General features: G+C 37.6%; 1 protein-coding gene across 8 annotated transcripts in view; it reads left to right on the top strand.

Moving 5' to 3' along the window:
- LOC127855231 (3-keto-steroid reductase/17-beta-hydroxysteroid dehydrogenase 7-like) overlaps positions 1-16,227 on the top strand; it is a 34,218-nt gene extending 17,991 nt beyond the window's left edge. For 3 of the 8 annotated variants that reach the window (XM_052390658.1, XM_052390656.1, XM_052390659.1), the window contains 4 exons: positions 1,101-1,205; positions 2,350-2,406; positions 2,763-2,905; positions 11,452-16,227. In XM_052390658.1, the coding sequence (XP_052246618.1) occupies positions 1,101-1,205; positions 2,350-2,406; positions 2,763-2,905; positions 11,452-11,566 (420 nt within the window). In that variant the 3' untranslated portion in view covers positions 11,567-16,227. The remainder of the gene's footprint in view (positions 1-1,100; positions 1,206-2,349; positions 2,407-2,762; positions 2,906-11,451) is intronic. The other 5 variants (XR_008037412.1, XR_008037410.1, XR_008037411.1 and 2 more) reach the window with 5 other exon arrangements.
- Positions 16,228-16,851: the final 624 nt, after the last annotated feature.

Genomic DNA, 16,851 nt, shown 5'->3' with positions numbered 1-16,851 from the left:
GAGTATATATATGGATAAGAGGATGATGCACGCCAAATGGCATTGTACAACATCTGTTAATAATGGTGTTATGGCCCATTGTATCTTTAAAAAATGCTTTTTTAGTGTCAAATATAACACTTTTGTGTCCAGAAGTATATTTGCGGGAGATATCAATTCAACGAATTTAATTCTTGTTTGTAAAGATTGTTAAATATGTTGAAACTTTATTGCAGTCAACAGGTTCACTAGCTTGTATCTATTTGTAAAGATGATTTATAATATTAAAACTTGTATTATACTGAAACAATAATTGTATACCGTATAGTTGTTATTAAATAGCATCTGTTGTTAAACCCCTATTGCCAGGTACTGGATTAGTTGGGTGAATGTTTATAAGCATAGTTGTGAGAAAACTTGGGTTAATGCTAGTGAGTAAAGATTTGTTCCTGTTAGGTCTGTGCGGTCTGCACTAGCTAATCAGGGACAACACTTTCTGCTTAAACTGGGTTTTTGCAAAGAAAGACTACCATTAAAGAAAAAGTACAATAAAAGGGTAGTGTTGTGCCCTGATTAGCCTGTGTGGATTGAATATGCTATTCTGGGAGGATACTTTGCACACATGCATTAAGCCCAGTTTGGCTTATAAAGGTATTATTTTGTCCATTCAGTCCGTCTTGAGACTTTCTGGAGGTGTGGTATTTGTTACAGTGTGCTGAGCACACATAATGTCAATGTCATATTTAGGTGTCCAAGCTTAAAATACAGCACCTTATTTTCATAATACGTGTATTGTTAATTCTGTCTCTAACTTTTTGGCAGTGTATCAAGGGAGTTTTAATGCCTACAGCCTAACTTACAAACTAGACCAATTTAGTTTATCATATATTTTTGCAAAAATATTACTTTTTGGACCAATCTGTAATTATTGTATTTCTTTTCTTGTTTATTTTTACATTTTTTGCATTTTAGGAACATATAACTTGTTAACTGGTATAATGGTATTAGTTGAAGCTGAAGCTAAAAAATTCAGTTATATGAACGTCACTTCTTCACAGATTGTCAAAAATACAGCTATGAAGTACCCCAATGCAATTAACCAGTGGTACTTCTGCTTTCAGGGCGTCTACTCTACAGTAACATGCCCAGGGCTGGTGTTCTCAAATCTCTTGTTTGGGATACTGCCCTCTTTGTTATGGATACTCCTGCTTCCATTTCTGTTCTTTGTGAGTTGAACATATTTACACAATAATCTTTAGATTGGATATCTTAAGCATTTGTTTTACTTTTTTTATAACTTGTATGACAGAAATTTTGGAAGTCCTGTCACCATAACCTGGGAGTAAAATTGTGGACATATAAATGACTGATGAAATAATTTATATACATAGAATTATTGAACATTTTTTGTATACAAATCTGTATCGTTTGAAAGTAGCCCAGAAATAATATGTATATGTAGCAGTATGTTTTATACTGCTGATTTACAGAATTTTTAATTCTATTTTTTCAGAACAGCGATATGAACTAAACAAGTGTAACAAATACTATGTTAAGCATTTAAAAAAAACTTAGGTAAATTTAAGAGTAAAAACATGTGTTTTTCTGGTATGTTTCAAAATTCTGTGTAATAACAGTATCTATATAAGCTTTTTTAACTGTTACTAAATTCCGTTTATAAAAATCAAATAAGGTTACACTTAACTTTCCGGTTAGTGAAATATGTCTTTTCACAAAATGAAACAAAATTCAACCCTTGAGCGATTCCAAGCAACTTTGCTAATTAATAAATACATTTTTTTTCTAAAGCATACACATTAGGCAACTAAAGACTGAAGGAATTTAGCATTTAATAGATATATCCAAAAGTCAAATATGATATTTACTTTAGGTTAAATGCTTCAAATGTAGTCTTGTAATTGATCATGATTTGTGTTAACTTATGCCTTAAATTTGGAATCTAGAACTTTTAGATGAATGCGCTCGACCTTTGTTATGCTCCCCGAAAAAATTTCGGCCGAGCATATAGTTGCCAGTTTGTCCTTCCTTACTTAATTACTTACTTCCTTACTTCCGTCACACTTTTGCTACCGTTTCTCATAGCAGCCTTCAATACTTAACCAATGGCTTTCATATTTGGCATGTAGGTACCTTGCATGAACCTCTACCTTTTGATGAGGTTTGAGGTCACTGGGGTTAAGGTCACCGAGGCTAATAATAGATTTTTTAGGTGTTTATTAACACATACATTGACAAAGCGCATCAAGGGGAGCATCCATCAGTTTCACTGATATTCTTGTTTTAATTATGTCGTTCTTTAAAACTTTAACAATAATTTTTCAACTTTTGAAGTTAAAATGTACATTTCAGATGAGATTATTTGTGTCAAACCTAACATGTTCGCCTTACAAGGGAGCGGAGTCTTTGGTAAATGTTTCTCTGTAAAAACTTCTACCTTGCATGTAAGATATACATTTTATATTGAAACAATGTTCACAGGTTACAAAAGGTGATTTAAGACTCTTGTTTATTTGCAGTGGTATTGATCAATTGACATTTATCACATCTTTACACAAACCTACTATAATTGCTAAAATAGCTGGAATTGTGACATATATTTGGCTGTGTAAGTGAATTCTTTGTTACCGAGGCTATTACATTTGTAATTACATGTAGGATAAACTGGTATCAACGTATGAGTGCTAAATTCTTGTATCTCACATAGAAATGTTAAACTGATACTATAGTATCACACTGGAACATGATCCATCTTTATGTTAAAGGTGTGGACTTCCAAGCAGAGGAGCGAGAGTTTAGACTCCCGTGTTAAGTACCTGAGTAACTGCTCTGTGCTTGGCAAGCCCTTCATCGGGCAAGAAAAGGTAACTGCTCTGTGCTGGGCAAGCCCTTCATCGGGCAAGAAAAGGTAACTGCTCTGTGCTTGGCAAGCCCTTCATCGGGCAAGAAAAGGTAACCGCTCTGTGCTGGGCAAGCCCTTCATCAGGCAAGAAAAGGTAACTGCTCTGTACTTGGTAAGCCCTTCATCGGGCAAGAAAAGGTAACTGCTCTGTGCTTGGCAAGCCCTTCATTGGGCAAGAAAAGGTAACTGCTCTGTGCTGAGCAAGCCCTTCATCAGGCAAGAAAATGTAACTGCTCTGTGCTGGGCAAGCCCTTCATCGGGCAAGAAAAGGTAACTGCTCTGTGCTGGGCAAGCCCTTCATTGGGCAAGAAAAGGAGCAAACTGAGATTTGACTGGTCCCATCATTAAAGTTACATATAACACATATGAGTCCTTCTCTGAGAAAATGGAATTTAATTCATGTGCGTAAAGTGTTGTCCCAGATTAGCCTGTGCAGTCAGGACAACACTTTCTGCTTTTATGATAGTTTTCCTTTAAAAAAAGTCTCTTCTTAGCAAAAATCCAGTTGAGGCGGAAAGTGTCGTCCCTGATCAGCTTGTGCTGACTTCTCAGGCTAATCTTTGACAACAATTAATGCACATGCATTGAACCCCTTCACAGAACAAGGCTCATATCTATTAATGCACATGCATTGAACCCCTTCACAGAACAAGGCTCATATCTATTAATGCACATGCATTGAACCCCTTCACAGAACAAGGCTCATATCTATTAATGCACATGCATTGAACCCCTTCACAGAACAAGGCTCATATCTATTTATGCACATGCATTGAACCCCTTCACAGAACAAGGCTCAGATCTATTAATGCACATGCATTGAACCCCTTCACAGAACAAGGCTCATATCTATTAATGCACATGCATTGAACCCCTTCACAGAACAAGGCTCATATCTATTAATGCACATGCATTGAACCCCTTCACAGAACAAGGCTCATATCTATTAATGCACATGCATTGAACTCCTTCACAGAACAAGGCTCATATCTATTAATGCACATGCATTGAACCCCTTCACAGAACAAGGCTCATATCTATTAATGCACATGCATTGAACTCCTTCACAGAACAAGGCTCAGATCTATTAATGCACATGCATTGAACCCCTTCACAGAACAAGGCTCATATCTATTAATGCACATGCATTGAACCCCTTCACAGAACAAGGCTCATATCTATTAATGCACATGCATTGAACCCCTTCACAGAACAAGGCTCATATCTATTAATGCACATGCATTGAACCCCTTCACAGAACAAGGCTCATATCTATTAATGCACATGCATTGAACCCCTTCACAGAACAAGGCGCATATCTATTAATGCACATGCATTGAACCCCTTCACCGAACAAGGCTCATATCTATTAATGCACATGCATTGAACCCCTTCACAGAACAAGGTTCATATCTATTAATGCACATGCATTGAACCCCTTCACAGAACAAGGCGCATATCTATTAATGCACATGCATTGAACCCCTTCACAGAACAAGGCGCATATCTATTAATGCACATGCATTGAACCCCTTCACCGAACAAGGCGCATATCTATTAATGCACATGCATTGAACCCCTTCACCGAACAAGGCGCATATCTATTAATGCACATGCATTGAACCCCTTCACCGAACAAGGCGCATATCTATTAATGCACATGCATTGAACCCCTTCACAGAACAAGGCTCATATCTATTAATGCACATGCATTGAACCCCTTCACAGAACAAGGCTCAGATCTATTAATGCACATGCATTGAACCCCTTCACAGAACAAGGCTCATATCTATTAATGCACATGCATTGAACCCCTTCACCGAACAAGGCTCATATCTATTAATGCACATGCATTGAACCCCTTCACAGAACAAGGCTCATATCTATTAATGCACATGCATTGAACCCCTTCACAGAACAAGGCGCAGATCTATTAATGCACATGCATTGAACCCCTTCACAGAACAAGACTCATATCTATTAATGCACATGCATTGAACCCCTTCACAGAACAAGGCTCAGATCTATTAATGCACATGCATTGAACCCCTTCACCGAACAAGGCTCATATCTATTAATGCACATGCATTGAACCCCTTCACAGAACAAGGCTCAGATCTATTAATGCACATGCATTGAACCCCTTCACCGAACAAGGCTCATATCTATTAATGCACATGCATTGAACCCCTTCACAGAACAAGGCTCATATCTATTAATGCACATGCATTGAACCCCTTCACAGAACAAGGCGCATATCTATTAATGCACATGCATTGAACCCCTTCACAGAACAAGGCGCATATCTATTAATGCACATGCATTGAACCCCTTCACAGAACAAGGCGCATATCTATTAATGCACATGCATTGAACCCCTTCACAGAACAAGGCTCAGATCTATTAATGCACATGCATTGAACCCCTACACAGAACAAGGCTCATATCTATTAATGCACATGCATTGAACCCCTTCACAGAACAAGGCTCAGATCTATTAATGCACATGCATTGAACCCCTTCACCGAACAAGGCTCATATCTATTAATGCACATGCATTGAACCCCTTCACAGAACAAGGCGCATATCTATTAATGCACATGCATTGAACCCCTTCACAGAACAAGGCTCATATCTATTAATGCACATGCATTGAACCCCTTCACAGAACAAGGCTCAGATCTATTAATGCACATGCATTGAACCCCTTCACAGAACAAGGCGCATATCTATTAATGCACATGCATTGAACCCCTTCACAGAACAAGGCTCAGATCTATTAATGCACATGCATTGAACCCCTTCACCGAACAAGGCTCATATCTATTAATGCACATGCATTGAACCCCTTCACAGAACAAGGCGCATATCTATTAATGCACATGCATTGAACCCCTTCACAGAACAAGGCTCATATCTATTAATGCACATGCATTGAACTCCTTCACAGAACAAGGCTCAGATCTATTAATGCACATGCATTGAACCCCTTCACAGAACAAGGCGCATATCTATTAATGCACATGCATTGAACCCCTTCACAGAACAAGGCTCAGATCTATTAATGCACATGCATTGAACCCCTTCACAGAACAAGGCTCATATCTATTAATGCACATGCTTTGAACCCCTTCACAGAACAAGGCTCATATCTATTAATGCACATGCATTGAACCCCTTCACAGAACAAGGCTCATATCTATTAATGCACATGCATTGAACCCCTTCACAGAACAAGGCGCATATCTATTAATGCACATGCATTGAACCCCTTCACCGAACAAGGCTCATATCTATTAATGCACATGCATTGAACCCCTTCACAGAACAAGGTTCATATCTATTAATGCACATGCATTGAACCCCTTCACAGAACAAGGCGCATATCTATTAATGCACATGCATTGAACCCCTTCACAGAACAAGGCGCATATCTATTAATGCACATGCATTGAACCCCTTCACCGAACAAGGCGCATATCTATTAATGCACATGCATTGAACCCCTTCACCGAACAAGGCGCATATCTATTAATGCACATGCATTGAACCCCTTCACCGAACAAGGCGCATATCTATTAATGCACATGCATTGAACCCCTTCACAGAACAAGGCTCATATCTATTAATGCACATGCATTGAACCCCTTCACAGAACAAGGCTCAGATCTATTAATGCACATGCATTGAACCCCTTCACAGAAAAAGGCTCATATCTATTAATGCACATGCATTGAACCCCTTCACCGAACAAGGCTCATATCTATTAATGCACATGCATTGAACCCCTTCACAGAACAAGGCTCATATCTATTAATGCACATGCATTGAACCCCTTCACAGAACAAGGCGCAGATCTATTAATGCACATGCATTGAACCCCTTCACAGAACAAGACTCATATCTATTAATGCACATGCATTGAACCCCTTCACAGAACAAGGCTCAGATCTATTAATGCACATGCATTGAACCCCTTCACCGAACAAGGCTCATATCTATTAATGCACATGCATTGAACCCCTTCACAGAACAAGGCTCAGATCTATTAATGCACATGCATTGAACCCCTTCACCGAACAAGGCTCATATCTATTAATGCACATGCATTGAACCCCTTCACAGAACAAGGCTCATATCTATTAATGCACATGCATTGAACCCCTTCACAGAACAAGGCGCATATCTATTAATGCACATGCATTGAACCCCTTCACAGAACAAGGCGCATATCTATTAATGCACATGCATTGAACCCCTTCACAGAACAAGGCGCATATCTATTAATGCACATGCATTGAACCCCTTCACAGAACAAGGCTCAGATCTATTAATGCACATTCATTGAACCCCTACACAGAACAAGGCTCATATCTATTAATGCACATGCATTGAACCCCTTCACAGAACAAGGCTCAGATCTATTAATGCACATGCATTGAACCCCTTCACCGAACAAGGCTCATATCTATTAATGCACATGCATTGAACCCCTTCACAGAACAAGGCGCATATCTATTAATGCACATGCATTGAACCCCTTCACAGAACAAGGCTCATATCTATTAATGCACATGCATTGAACCCCTTCACAGAACAAGGCTCAGATCTATTAATGCACATGCATTGAACCCCTTCACAGAACAAGGCGCATATCTATTAATGCACATGCATTGAACCCCTTCACAGAACAAGGCTCAGATCTATTAATGCACATGCATTGAACCCCTTCACCGAACAAGGCTCATATCTATTAATGCACATGCATTGAACCCCTTCACAGAACAAGGCGCATATCTATTAATGCACATGCATTGAACCCCTTCACAGAACAAGGCTCATATCTATTAATGCACATGCATTGAACTCCTTCACAGAACAAGGCTCAGATCTATTAATGCACATGCATTGAACCCCTTCACAGAACAAGGCGCATATCTATTAATGCACATGCATTAAACCCCTTCACAGAACAAGGCTCAGATCTATTAATGCACATGCATTGAACCCCTTCACCGAACAAGGCTCATATCTATTAATGCACATGCATTGAACCCCTTCACAGAACAAGGCGCATATCTATTAATGCACATGCATTGAACCCCTTCACAGAACAAGGCGCATATCTATTAATGAACATGCATTGAACCCCTTCACCGAACAAGGCTCATATCTATTAATGCACATGCATTGAACCCCTTCACAGAACAAGGCTCAGATCTATTAATGCACATGCATTGAACCCCTTCACAGAACAAGGTGCATATCTATTAATGCACATGCATTGAACCCCTTCACAGAACAAGGCTCATATCTATTAATGCACATGCATTGAACCCCTTCACAGAACAAGGCGCATATCTATTAATGCACATGCCTTGAACCCCTTCACCGAACAAGGCTCATATCTATTAATGCACATGCATTGAACCCCTTCACAGAACAAGGCGCATATCTATTAATGCACATGCATTGAACCCCTTCACAGAACAAGGCTCATATCTATTAATGCACATGCATTGAACCCCTTCACAGAACAAGGCTCATATCTATTAATGCACATGCATTGAACCCCTTCACAGAACAAGGCGCATATCTATTAATGCACATGCATTGAACCCCTTCACAGAACAAGGCGCATATCTATTAATGCACATGCATTGAACCCCTTCACAGAACAAGGCTCATATCTATTAATGCATATGCATTGAAACCCTTCACCGAACAAGGCTCATATCTATTAATGCACATGCATTGAACCCCTTCACAGAACAAGGCGCATATCTATTAATGCACATGCATTGAACCCCTTCACAGAACAAGGCTCATATCTATTAATGCACATGCATTGAACCCCTTCACAGAACAAGGCTCATATCTATTAATGCACATGCATTGAACCCCTTCACAGAACAAGGCGCATATCTATTAATGCACATGCATTGAACCCCTTCACAGAACAAGGCTCATATCTATTAATGCACATGCATTGAACCCCTTCACCGAACAAGGCGCATATCTATTAATGCACATGCATTGGACCCCTTCACAGAACAAGGCTCATATCTATTAATGCACATGCATTGAACCCCTTCACCGAACAAGGCGCATATCTATTAATGCACATGCATTGAACCCCTTCACAGAACAAGGCTCATATCTATTAATGCACATGCATTGGACCCCTTCACAGAACAAGGCTCATATCTATTAATGCACATGCATTGAACCCCTTCACAGAACAAGGCTCATATCTATTAATGCACATGCATTGAACCCCTTCACAGAACAAGGCTCATATCTATTAATGCACATGCATTGAACCCCTTCACAGAACAAGGCTCATATCTATTAATGCACATGCATTGAACCCCTTCACCGAACAAGGCGCATATCTATTTATGCACATGCATTGAACCCCTTCACCGAACAAGGCGCATATCTATTAATGCACATGCATTGAACCCCTTCACAGAACAAGGCTCATATCTATTAATGCACATGCATTCAACCCCTTCACAGAACAAGGCTCATATCTATTAATGCACATGCATTGAACCCCTTCACAGAACAAGGCTCATATCTATTAATGCACATGCATTGAACCCCTTCACAGAACAAGGCGCATATCTATTAATGCACATGCATTGAACCCCTTCACAGAACAAGGCTCAGATCTATTAATGCACATGCATTGAACCCCTTCACAGAACAAGGCTCAGATCTATTAATGCACATGCATTGAACCCCTTCACAGAACAAGGCTCATATCTATTAATGCACATGCATTGAACCCCTTCACAGAACAAGGCGCATATCTATTAATGCACATGCATTGAACCCCTTCACAGAACAAGGCTCAGATCTATTAATGCACATGCATTGAACCCCTTCACAGAACAAGGCTCAGATCTATTAATGCACATGCATTGAACCCCTTCACAGAACAAGGCTCAGATCTATTAATGCACATGCATTGAACCCCTTCACCGAACAAGGCTCATATCTATTAATGCACATGCATTGAACCCCTTCACAGAACAAGGCTCAGATCTATTAATGCACATGCATTGAACCCCTTCACAGAACAAGGCTCATATCTATTAATGCACATGCATTGAACCCCTTCACAGAACAAGGCTCATATCTATTAATGCATATGCATTGAACCCCTTCACAGAACAAGGCTCATATCTATTAATGCACATGCATTGAACCCCTTCACAGAACAAGGCTCAGATCTATTAATGCACATGCATTGAACCCCTTCACAGAACAAGGCTCATATCTATTAATGCACATGCATTGAACCCCTTCACAGAACAAGGCTCATTTCTATTAATGCACATGCATTGAACCCCTTCACAGAACAAGGCTCATATCTATTAATGCACATGCATTAAACCCCTTCACAGAACAAGGCTCAGATCTATTAATGCACATGCATTGAACCCCTTCACAGAACAAGGCGCATATCTATTAATGCACATGCATTGAACCCCTTCACAGAACAAGGCTCAGATCTATTAATGCACATGCATTGAACCCCTTCACAGAACAAGGCTCATATCTATTAATGCACATGCATTGAACCCCTTCACAGAACAAGGCTCATATCTATTAATGCATATGCATTGAACCCCTTCACAGAACAAGGCTCATATCTATTAATGCACATGCATTGAACCCCTTCACAGAACAAGGCTCAGATCTATTAATGCACATGCATTGAACCCCTTCACAGAACAAGGCTCATATCTATTAATGCACATGCATTGAACCCCTTCACAGAACAAGGCTCATTTCTATTAATGCACATGCATTGAACCCCTTCACAGAACAAGGCTCATATCTATTAATGCACATGCATTGAACCCCTTCACAGAACAAGGCTCAGATCTATTAATGCACATGCATTGAACCCCTTCACAGAACAAGGCTCAGATCTATTTCACGTGTTGCTGGTCAATTAAATTGTGCTTATCTCAGCAAGAAATGCTGTGTGAGCTGTTGCTACATGATGCCTGCTGTAAATATAGATTTGTTAACATTTTAGTAACATTTTCTTTACAAGCTGAATTGGGCCAGGTTTGACCACACACACGCAAGTATCTCATTTGTATGCAAAAACACTTGCCCCTGTTTCTATACTTGCACATCATTTTCTTCCAACTATTAGAGAGCATCCTTTATTGATTTGTAAACATACAATTTTACAAGAATTGTATAGCGATAGTTCATTGTTTATCATTCAGATTCTTGTTTCAACACTTGTCACTTAGTTTTTAGAACTCAATTGTTTATAAATTTAACTTAATTTAAAAGAAAACTACCGGTAGTAAGTTTTTGAAGACAAAGTTATTTTGACAGAGGCAAAGATTATCAAATCAAAGTTCATTATAAAATTGTTAACTTTTTTAATGACCAACCATAGAAAAAAATCTTATCTTCCTGCGTTGTTGTTCAGCCGCACATTAATGGTTATACAATTGTTATATTTTTTGAATGACTGACCCAGGTAAATTCTAATCTTTCTTATTTTTTTTATTCAGCTGCGTATTGACAGCACGGAGGCGGATCGCCTGTACAACATACTGGAGGACCTGTATCAGGGATTCAAGAGGAGATACAGAGATATACACCCTTCCAAGTCTATGGGCACTGTGAAAGCTACCAAAAATATTGCTAACGGCTATCATCATTAACCATCATGGTTTCAGTAACAACCCTTAAAAAAGATGTTTTTTCAATACTCCGGTTATTTTATTAATTAAGTTAATTATGCAGGCCAATCCCCATTACAACATACTTAGTAAGGATACCGGTATACAATAACAGAATTCTTAGAAATCTCTCTGCAACATTAATTTCTGTATATGTAAATTTAATTTAGATTATAGGATACAATGTAGAATGAATAATCAGAACCTCGACTTGTTAGAAAAGCTACAGGTGGGCATGAAAAATTGTAATAGTATTTTTTCGAAAATGACTCGTAATCAATTGTCAGTTTTCTAAGTAGCTAAATAATAAGCCATGGCAAATATTCATTTATGCATTTATATGAAATAACCAAAGGTTGTGCTTTTTGACATTAAATGAAAAATAAAAACATAAGACTGATAGACTGAAGTTAAACACTGTGATTTAACTGAGTAGACAAGAAATGTATAAGCATTTAAATACTTTAGTTAATTATTCACAGTGATCAACTACGATTGTTTAGAATTATTTATTTTTTGTAAAACTATCATCACACTATGCCTGTTTATATTGCCAGTTCATATTGCTATGTTATATTGGCTAAGATGTCTCTGTGATACATATTTTTACAATTTTATTTGACACTTTATGGTAAATCTTCAGGTATATACTGTGCTTTAACTTTTATTGAAGTTTATATTGGAGCTCATATTTTTTTAATTGAAATATAGGTCATAGTATTGCAGCCATTTTCTCTCATATTTTGTTTTGTTCAGTGTTTTTATCCATCCGGCACTTTTGTGTATGGAACCATATCTTGGAAGTGCTTTGGCGGATTTCATTGAGACTTGGTATGAGTGTATATATGCATAAGAAGATTGATGCATGCCAAATGGCATTGTACACCATCGGATAATAACGGAGTTATGGCCCTTTGTATCTTGAAAAATGCTTTTTTGTGTCCAGAAGTATGATGGCGGAGGATATCAATTCAATGAATTTGCTTGTTTGTTTTGTTGTCTCCATTGATACTTCATGTTATTTGAAATTCAAAACTGGTATCCCCCCACCTCCCCCGAAACATGGAAGAAGGTGTATACTGAAATCACTATGAACATTTGACAGACCATATGTCTCTAGAAATAAACTTGTCCAACAAAGTCCTCGTGCACCTTTGAATGTACACCATTGAAACTTAATGCTTGGCTCATAATGATATCTTGTTGTGCACGTGAAGTAGGGTTAACAGAGCTCAATTGGTAGTTGTCAGCTCAGGTACTACTTAAAAGTACGTTGGTTACTCTTAAGTATATCACAATAGACCCACAGTAAGGAATATGCACTTCAAGGTTCCTGGACATACTTCAGGGTACTTTTAAGTATTTTTTCAGTGCCCTGGATACTTTGTAATATACATAAGAGTACCCGGGGTATTTTTAAGTAGTACCTGAGCTTACAATTATCAGTCAAGCGAAAGTAGGGTGAAGGGTGGGGAGCACTTGTACTGCCTTGCTATTTAAGTTGCTAAACTTATTTTGCAACAACGGCGCAGTGTCTACCTTTGGGCAAGAAGGTTCCTGGTGCAATTTCTATTTGGACTTTGGATTTTTCTAGCTGGGTTACATAGGCGCCCAACCTCCTAGGCATGTGCAATTTTTGTTAGCTCACCTGAGCAACATGTGCCCATTGTTAGCTTTTGTGATGGCCTTTTTTCTGTGCTGCAATGTGCATTGTTCCTTTTCAACATTTACATTGTTAACACTCTAGAGGCCACTTTTTTGTCCAATCTTTATATAACTTGGTCAAAACATTTGTCTAAATGATATATCTTCAGACTTCAACACTGGGTCATGTGGGGTTAAAAAGTAGGTAACTTGATCAAATTTAAGAAAAAGCTTGTAAACACTCCAGAAGTCACATGTTTGGACCAATCCAATGAAACTTGCTCAGAACATTTTTTCTAATGAAATCTAGAGCAGAGCTTGTAAATGGCTCTGGACCACTAAAACATGTGCGCTAGTGGGCGGGACAGTTCTTTGATGACTTTCAGGAAACCTTGTAAGTACTCTCGAAGTGACACATTTTGCCCAATAATCATGGCACTCGCTAACAACATTTTAAGTAATTTTTTCTGCCAAGTTCTAAACATAGTTTCAAAAAGATTGCACAAAATATGACAAGAACAGTTTTATGCCTTTGGGTCTCAGTGGAGCAACATAGGGCTTTTGATAAAACAACTATCCAGGAAAGTGCATAACCGATCAGTTTTATAAAATTGAATGACTTTTTACAAATTGTGTCCATAAAAACAATATATTTCATTTACTTAAGTTATAATTTATTTGTTGTGAACACTCTGTTTAAAATAGTTTATAAAAAAAAATGAATTTTTGGAATTTAAATTTTTGTTTTGCCATTTTAGTGTGCACCTAAATATATTTGAAAAAATAGAAATAAGTATAATGTTATCTATAATAATTATCAAAGAATTTGTATATATTGCTTAAACAATATTAATATTTCATCTTTTGATTGTGAATTTCATGCATTTTTCCATTGTATAAGGTAAAATGATATTTGTAAACACTATCTTTATAGCTGGTATGACAGAGGATTAGATCAGAACGACTTTTATTCATTAATGAGCTCCAGTTGTGAAAGAACTATTTGCAATGTTTGTACTTATGTTCACCAAATCATTTCTAAGCAAAATGTTGATTGAGGGATGTAAATGATTTTCTATTGTTGCCTTAATATTATGGGCCAGCTATTGGTTGTGCAAAAACTATTCTCAATGTTTGTACTTATGTTCACAAAATAATTTCTAAGCAAAATGTTGATCGAGGGATATAAATGATTTTCTATTGTTGCCTATATATTATGGGCCTGAGGCCTTATTATTGAATAAATTGAGTTGAATTGAGTTATCAGGTTAACATTGGACAATACATTTTAAATAACTTACTATCTACAAATATGTTGCTTTAGTTATTAGACAAGAAAGTGTATTTATATTGATTGTCTATTTTTATGCGGTAGGGTGGCATATAGCAGTTGAACTGTCAGTCAGTCAGTATGTCAGTATGTGTGTCAGTCTCTCCGTCGGTCCGAAAAAAAACTTTAACGTTGGCCATAACTTTTTCATTATTGAAGATAGAAACTTGATATTTGGCATGCATGTGCATCTCACGAAGCTGCACATTTTGAGTGGTGAAAGGTGAAGGTCAAGGTCATTCTTCAAGGTCAAATGTCAAATATATGGCGTCTCTGTCCAAAAACTTTTACATTGGCCATACCTTTTTCACTATTGAAGATAGCAACTTGATATTTGGCATGCATGTGCATCTCACGGAGCTTAACATTTTGAGTGGTGAAAGGTGAAGGTCAAGGTCATCCTTCAAGGTCAAATGTCAAATATATGGCGTCTGTCCGTCCAAAAACTTTAACATTGGCCATATCTTTTTCACTATTGAAGATAGCAACTTGATATTTGGCATGCATGTGCATCTCACGGAGCTTAACATTTTGAGTGGTGAAAGGTGAAGGTCAAGGTCATCCTTCAAGGTCAAATGTCAAATATATGGCGTCTGTCCGTCCCAAAACTTTAACATTGGCCATAACTTTTTCAATATTGAAGATAGCAACTTGATATTTGGCATGCTTGTGTATCTCATTAAGCTGCACATTTTGAGTGGTGAAAGTTCAAGGTCAAGGTCATCCTTCAAGGTCAAAGGTAAAAAAAACAAAAACTTTTTTAATGCGGCGTTCTCATGAAGATGCATATTGTGAGTGGTGGAAGTTCAAGGTCAAGGTCATCCTTCAAGGTCAAGGTCATCCTTCAAGGTCTAAGGTAAAAAAAATAAAATTGAAAGTGGCGTTCTTATGAAGCTGCACATTGTGAGTGGTGGAAGTTCAAGGTCAAGGTCATCCTTCAAGGTCAAAGGTCAAAAAAAATAATTAAAAAATTCAAAGCGGCGTTCTTATGAAGCTGCACATTGCGAGTGGTGGAAGGTCAAGGTCATCCTTCAAGGTCAAGGTCATCCTTCAAGGTCAAGGTCATCCTTCAAGGTCAAAGGTAAAAAAAAAAGTTTTTTTTTTCAAAGCAGCGTTCTCATGAAGCTGCACATTGTGAGTGGTGGAAGTTCAAGGTCAAGGTCATCCTTCAAGGTCAAAGGTCTAAAAAAAATCAAAGCGGCATTCTCATGAAGCTGCACATTGTGAGTGGTGAAAGGTCAAGGTCATCCTTCAAGGTCATCCTTCAAGGTCAAAGGTAAAAAAACTATAAAAAAAATTCAAAGCGGCGTTCTCATGAAGCTGCACATTTTTAGTGGTGGAAGTTCACGGTCAAGGTCATCGTTCAAGGTCAAAGGTAAAAAAAAAAAAAAAAAATTCAAAGTGGCGCAATAGGGGGCATTGTGTTTCTGACGAACACATCTCTTGTTTACAGATGTATCTATGTTTATCTAGTATGCTTTGAACTTCAAACAACTAAATGATGTCTTCTTAATTTGAAGGGCGGATCGGGTTGTTTGTTGTTGGAAGCATTGTTATGTGCCATATTTGTTAAACATTATTATCAATAATCTAATTATGAGTTTGTTAAAACTGAACAAAGATGATATGGAGATGGTTTTTGTTTTCTTTTTATTTGTATATCATATCATTCATATGACAAATAAATATAATAGTTGCACAAGAGTCCATACAAATTTATATTCTTGTTCTTTTCAAGTTAAATGATTAAACATTTTTGCACCATGTAATATTTTATTTGAAGAGTACACTTAAACAGAGTTTAAGGTAAATGTTTCCTAAAAAGCTGTGTGTGGGTAAAGCATATGATAGGTTCGTGTGCCCTATTAAACAACATAAGGGTACATGAACATATGATGGGAAATGAAATGAAATAAGAAACAGCTTTCATGCACATTGATTTAACAACATGATTGGTTCATGTACCCTATTAACTAGCTTTAATGAATATTTAATGGACAATATGACAGGTTCATGTGCCCTATTAAACAGCTTACATGAACTTCCGATGGACAATATGATATGTTCCGGTGTTCTATTAAACAGCTTTCATAAACATTGGATTTACAATATAAAAGGTTCATATGCCCTATTAAACAGCTTTCATGAACATTCAATAAATAATATTACAGATGTATGTGCCCTTTTAATCAGCTTTCATGAAAATTCGATAGACAATATGACAGATTCATGTGCCCTATTAAACAGCTTTCATG

The sequence above is a fragment of the Dreissena polymorpha genome, chromosome 13 (genome assembly GCF_020536995.1).
Source record: "Dreissena polymorpha isolate Duluth1 chromosome 13, UMN_Dpol_1.0, whole genome shotgun sequence".
In the NCBI taxonomy this organism is placed as follows: Eukaryota; Metazoa; Mollusca; class Bivalvia; order Myida; family Dreissenidae; genus Dreissena; species Dreissena polymorpha.
The sequence above is the reverse complement of the archived record's forward strand: the minus strand, read 5'-3'. Positions and strand labels throughout refer to the sequence as shown.